Genomic DNA, 7,198 nt, shown 5'->3' with positions numbered 1-7,198 from the left:
TACATTTATTCAATGATATATTTTAATTATTCTAAAATACTTAATGTGTAACTATAATTATTCAACACTACTTAAATTATTACTAAAGACTACCTAACCAAATGAATCTAAACAAATATTTCATAAATACTGGATTGTGATTGATGTATTATTTTGAAATTGGTAAAACAAAATAACAACTATACAATTTTCAATAAGTAGAAAAAAGGCTTTATCTGTTTTTTCAGTGAATTTTAACGTAGTAAAAAATGTTTAAATGTGAACAGTGTTGATGATATGTGAAAGAGATTTTCTGAAATGAATTTTGTGTCCATATTTTTATGAATTTCCTCGTAATTTTTATTTTCCAAATTTCTAGATAAAAATTGTGAAATGGCGTTCATACATAAAAATGTGTGAAAATTATTTTTCAAATTGAGGTTTTTCTAAACGGCAGGAACTCGATTCTATTTTGTCTTCTAAATTAACTTGCATTAAAGTTTTCTTTTTATTCATTTATTTTTTATTTAGTCCTATAAGCGTACTTTGTAATCCTCAGAATTTTTCGTTAAACATTCAACAAACTAACTTTTTTATTAAAAAAAATTTTTTTTTTATGTGTTTTTCCCCTTTAATTTGCAAAAAAAAAGAAAAAAGAAATCAAACAGTATTCATTAAAAATATTTAAAAAATGCTAGATAAAATTATTTTAAAAAAAATTCTTTTAATTAAAAAATGAAGTTTCTTAATTAAAAATAGTATTTTTTAATTAAATAAATTTTAATGTTGATTACTTTATGATAAAATGCAATTCAACCCCAAACTCAGGCGAGAACACTGGCGTGTTTTTTCCACCAAACTTCAATAAATTCTGATTTTGATACCATCAGTTCTTATTAAAATTAGCTCATTTTAAAATATATATAATTTTTTTTTAATTTAGATAAAAATGGAAACGTTTCTGATATTGAAAACTATCTTAATGGTATTCATGAACCTTACATTTTTTCTTAAGACATCAAACACTTTTATCCTAATTTAAATGAGTGAGAAGCGTTTGACGACTTGACATGGAGATGATTATTTAAAAATCCATTAATGTATCTATTTCTTTCAAATATTAATAATATTGTAAAATTTTATTAATTATTTATCTTAGAATTCTCGTTAAAAAGTCACTGCAATATGTTAAATTCAGCTCTACTGCTCGAGCATTTGTAATAAATTAACGATAATGATTAAGATTCAATTTTATCTCATTAGAATAAAAGATTTGTGCTTTATGTTATGACACATTGTTATGCATTGTTTCATAACATCAGAAATAATGCATTGAGCGCAAGTTTAAAAAGTTCAATTCATACAGCTGTCATCAAAGCTAGTATCGAAGCACCAATATCTAAATGTTTGCGAATCGCTGATGGAAAATTTTTTGTAATTAATACCTCTCAATTCGCTTTAGATAATAGCTACAGAACTTTTTCAGTTAATTGATATTTCTTCACTATTTATCTTTTCCTAAGATGAAAAAATGTATGCCCTTTAAAAATTTAGTATTTTTAAGATGCTATCTCTTAATATGGCGCTTTAAAATCTTATTATTTTGAGCTTATCATTATTTCTTCTCATTTTTTTTCGAAAATTTCTTATTATGAATCACTTTAAAAATAATAATATGTTTATATGTGTTTTTTCTTAGCATTTATATAGTCTATTGAAAACATGATAAAACTAACGAATTTTGCGTATAACTTTCAATCGATTTGCGTTTAGATTTATTATCGACAAGTCTTACTTGCTTATTTTATTAAAAAATAATATTTTAAAATAATAATACGAATTTATTTGAGTAAATGTTTAAAAAAATTGGAAAATTTATAATTCTCAATTTTAAGCTTTTGCTGATGGTTTGAACAAGAAATAACAACACACTTCCAATAAATTGCAAACTATGCCAGATTCTAAATCTATTTTTAAAATTTATCCAATTATTCATGAATACATTCTCAAAACAACTGTTCAACGTTGAGCTATAATGTCGGTAATTTTAAACTTTTGATAATTTGCCAAAGTTCGGAATTCCCATTGCTATTTGAATTTTTGCCAGTTTTGATAATAGGCTGCAAAGTTTTTTATAACCTTAACAATTTGGAATTTGGTAAAATGGACCACGTTTCAGTTGAACTATAGTATCGTGTAATAAAATTTGAGAAATACGGTATACGGTACTATGGAGAAACTTAATACCATATTAAGGTTCCAGTAAATTTGAACGATACTATATATTACTAATTACTTCAAAATTTCCATCATTGCTGTCTTGATTTAAGAAACGTCAATTAATGCTCGTAACATTTTCAACATACCTAACGAGAAGCCCATCCATCAGCATCGGCTTTAAAGGTCCATAATCTTGAGATTTTTTAATGTATTTAGTGTTGCTTAGGATTGTCTGCAAAATAAAATATTCATTGTTAGCCAGCTGAAAATTTTAGAAATTTATGACACTGAGATTTTAATTAGCTTAGAATGACGGCATAAAATACAAAAATTTTTTAAATTTATAGCACTGATAAGCTTATATAGTATCAACTTCAAAGTGTTACTTGCTTGGACGTCTAAGATGTAGTTTTCTGTGTGCTATGAAAAGTTGTCAGATTTGATTTCCTGATTCAATTTTCTGGTATCACGTGTATTTTTTCAGCTGTGATGACCCAGGAGTTAAGACACTGAGCTGTCGTTGTGGGAGACTGGGGCTCAATCATCGGGGCAACTTAAAGCCATTAACCTCAAAACGATGGCTACCAGCTTGTGTGGGAAGTGATCGACATCAACATCAAAGTGCACATAAATTGAGCATTTATGATGTATTTATGATACGAACATGTCAAAATCGTAATATACGCTTTGATAGATTAATCTCTTTCCATGAAATTTTATATTATTCTGTACTTCTGCTTGATTTTGGTGCAAGAATTTAAAAAAAAAAAAACTGTGACGATAAGATAAAAAATATATTTAAATAACGTTGGACAATGTAGTGATGAGCCATACTTTTTTAAGGGGTGATGTTTTTACATACTGTTCCTTTGTATTCTTTACAGATAGGCATTTTGCAAGTTTCTGTAATATACACAAGTTTAAGTAAGCATTACAAAAAACTGAAACATCTTATTGAGTACATGGGAGTCGTTGTGCTTTTTCACCAAGGAACGCCCTCCTTTAACAATTTTAAAATGTGGCTTATCACTATATGTCCTTACATTTGTGTTAGAGGTTGCAACTTACCTCAATTGCGTCCGCCTTAAAGAGGAATACGTAGTTTCTTCCTCATATATTTAAATTGAATATTTTCTGGCGATCCAGCACTGAGCACATTCCATCCAGAGTATAGCGAATATCTAATTAGATAAAGAAGAATCAGTATTTGGTAGACATTAGAAATATTTTAACTGAGATTACATTGCGAAAGAAGAGAATTTTGTATTTTCACATTAATGAAGTGTGACTGATTTTACTATCTGATTTGAAAGTACGGATATTCATGATTACCGCATTCAATGTCGGAGAGCAAAAACATAATATTTCTTAATACTAATGGACCTACCTTCGAGAAACACAGATAACCAGTCTTTAAGCAACTATTCTTTACTTTACAGAACTTTTTTTAAGCTACTGGGGAAACGCAACGTAATTTGAAAATATCAAGCGACTTGGCTTGAGCCAGAGATGGTACCCTCAAAGCATCATGATCAGGGTATAGTTTGTCTAAGATAGGTACTCTGTCAGACATTCGTCTGGAGCTGCGGCGGTGACTATGGTAACGAGGTATGATAATTTCATGTAGGGTTGCGGGATCCCTCTTAAGGACTCGTTTCGGAGAGAGAAGAGACCCCCTTCATAGAAGCTACCATCCCTAAAATGCCCTCTTCTTGTTTCCATAGCACCAGACTGCCACAGACTTAGTGGCGATCAGAGTACCTATCTTAAACAAAGAGTAGCAGATCTTGTTTCGTTTGGTCTTGCTTCTTTTTTCTTGTATTAAAAGTTTGGGACTGCCTGCTGTTATGTTATTTTATATTTTATAACCGTCCGTGAACACCAGACCTAATTTTAGGGTTTATAGCTACTAATGTTCAATTCCGTAGCTTTGTAGTTTTGAACCCAATCCAGAAGACAAGGGAGATCCTGGATCAAGTATTGGGAGAAACTTGCCTTCTTGGAGGACTTTTTGATGGAATTAACCCGCATTTGTAGTACATGGGGAGGGAAACCGCAAAAATCCCCCACAGTTAACATGACGGCAAGGAGATTTAAACCCATGACTGGTCTATCACTGTGAGCTATGAGCGTAATAGTATAATCAATTGTGTGGCATGTTGTCTCCCTGAACAGAAAAAATAAATTCTTGTATTTGCAAAATTTACCAATTTGCGATTTCGTTATCGGTTTTCGATGGTGAAATTTATAACTTTGGTCTGCACTTCATTTAATTTCACCAAAGTTCATTAGTGAATTAAAAAAGAAATCGGGATTAAAATATACTTACAAGTAGCATCCATGGCAATTCCTTTTCTGCAGTGGCCATGAATGCCAGATGTCATTTGGTACCATAGAAAAGGCATTGATGATTTCCCAGGTCGATAATCTGGCTTGAATATTGTATGGAACCATATTGCAATGATTGCGATAGAAAAGATTGCAACGCAAGCAGTAGTGATAGAAATTTGGTACAACAAGTTTTCGACCTACCACAAATCAATGAAATTTGGAAGTAATTAAATAAATTATTTATGAAAATGCATTTTTTAATAATTTGATTTTTGGGAAAAGGAATAATTTTAGATTAAATTTTGAGCCGAAATACACTTAAAGTATAGATGGTATTTCATATGATTTTTTTTAAATATTTATTTATCTGCATGTTTAGTTAAAAAATGAATTAACAGTGACTTAACATTTTAAAGGTTATGATCATACAGTTGCATTATTATAAATAGTCAATGCACGTAGAGAATTCAAAGTTCGTTTATTTTTGAAACAGCGAGAGGTTTTTTAGAAACATTTGTAAAAAGAATTATATCGAAAGCACAAAAGATAACAAAATGTTTCGAAGGAAGGGGGGAGGATAATTTGTAATTTGATACCATAATCAAGTTTTTGCTATCACAGTTGAATTAAGTTTCTATTACAGCTCTAATTCAGAATATTAGAATGATTAAAAAATTAGACATTAAAAACTTTCTTATTTCATTTGTTTTTTTAATTACTTAAATTAAATCTACAAATTCAATGAGTCAAGTCAAAAAATGAAAAGAATAATAATTAATTATGCAATTTTTGTGAAAAAATCAAAGTATTAGAATAAATTTGAGTGTGATCCAAAATAATAGAGTATTTCATTATAAAGACTAAAATTCAAATTTCATTTTAAACGGTTTGCTATAAATCTAAAATTCATAAGAGCTACTCGTAAAACTATGAAAAACAAATATCATCGTGTTATATTCGAATAATTTAAGCCAATTAAATAAAATGTTCTAATATTTTAAGATTAAATAATATTTTTTTTAAAATCATTATCTTTTTTTTAAGAAAAAATGAGCAGGAACTACTCGTAAAACTACGAAAAACAAATATCATCGTGTTATATTATAATAATTTTGACCAATTAAATAAAGTGTTCTAATATTTTAAATAATACTTTTTTTAAACCATTATCTTTTTTTTTTAAAAAATGAGCAAGTTTGAAGCGTGCATCACACTATGATTGAAAATAAACTCCTAAAAAATATCGTTTGTATAAATGCATTATATAATACTTAAAAATTAAGTTTTTTTTACTTTCATCAGATGACTAAAATGCATCATTTTGAATTAGATTAGATCATTTTGAATTTGCATTTGATTCGCTATTGCATAGATTCATTGTTTGTTATTTTTGCTTATAATATGTAATAAGCAACTTGCTATTTATTCAATCATTACAAATGCCCAGAAGATAAGCTAAGACGTTATCAGTTCTGCGTTTTCATCTCCGAATTAATAAACTGGTTGAAAATTCAAGTCGTAGTTTTTTCTTGTCAGCTCAAATCAGTGCCCCCCCCCCAAGCTCTTGGGCGCATTCTCGGGCAAATTCTAAATCCCCCCCCCGAACTATTCGTTTTATTTAGTGTAAAATTTCCCCCCTCCCAAGCTTTAAGTGGGAGCATCGTGCGCCCACCTCCCCCCCCTGGTGGGGGCCCCTGGCTCAAATACTCTTTCCTTTGTCAGCATATCACAACACCCCTATCTATTAGGTGCTCAGGTAATATTTGAATTGGCACATATTTGTATTACATACTTTGCGTATATTTATCATTCATATTGAATAATAAATATTATTAATTTAGAACCTTCATGGTTTAATTCTTATTCTGAACTTAAAAAAAAGGGGGGGGGAGACTCAATTTCAATTTGTGATAACTTTAATGCACAACTATTAGTAATAAGTGTAAGTTGTAGTTCATATGTAAAGTTTAATACATTTATTCAATGATATATTTTACATGATTAGATATTTTCTATTTAAGAAAATAAATTAACTTTCTATGCATTCCCTGCAATCCATGACAAACAAATACTTCAGTAAAATAAGGAAAAAATGAATAACAAGTACACTCACCACCATATTAAAATAGATGCATTAAATTATAAAGTATTTATATAAAATGTTTACGTTTTAGAAATACTTTTGGCGCAATTGCAGTTTCCTCAATTATACGACACAGTTTCTTAAAAGTTTCAGAAATATTTTGTGAGTTCTAAATTCATCATTTATTAAGTAGCAGATTGTTATAAAAGTTGATGCGCTTCTACCGATATCAGAAGCTCTTTTGCAAATACTTATAAATCCTCTGTCACGAAATTCTAGGGAGAGTGTCGACAAAATTTAGTATTTTCTCACACCTGTACCGTGAATACAAAAACGTGCCTTAATATATTTTAATGTTTTATTTCTTAAGTTCTTAACTACCATAAAAGTGTAGCGAAACAGTGGGGAGGGGAAAAGACAAATATTTCCTTGAATAACTTTTGTTCCAATCATCGGATTTTCATGAAGTAATTGCCAATTTAAATAGTTTAAGGGAAGGACCTCAAACATGCCAATCATTAATTTACATAAGCAATAGTTTATATATATATATATATATATATATATATATATATATGTGTGTAT

General features: G+C 29.2%; 1 protein-coding gene across 1 annotated transcript in view; it reads right to left on the bottom strand.

Moving 5' to 3' along the window:
- Positions 1 to 6,857, bottom strand: part of LOC107455057 (cytochrome P450 4V2) — a gene marked incomplete in the record, with an annotated part of 18,557 nt that extends 11,700 nt beyond the window's left edge. The window contains 4 exon segments of the mRNA XM_071178466.1: positions 2,346 to 2,431; positions 3,268 to 3,380; positions 4,529 to 4,727; positions 6,644 to 6,857. Of these exon segments, the coding sequence (XP_071034567.1) occupies positions 2,346 to 2,371 (26 nt within the window).
- Positions 6,858 to 7,198: the final 341 nt, after the last annotated feature.

This window comes from Parasteatoda tepidariorum, chromosome 3, assembly GCF_043381705.1.
Source record: "Parasteatoda tepidariorum isolate YZ-2023 chromosome 3, CAS_Ptep_4.0, whole genome shotgun sequence".
NCBI lineage: Eukaryota > Metazoa > Arthropoda > Arachnida > Araneae > Theridiidae > Parasteatoda > Parasteatoda tepidariorum.
The sequence above is the reverse complement of the archived record's forward strand: the minus strand, read 5'-3'. Positions and strand labels throughout refer to the sequence as shown.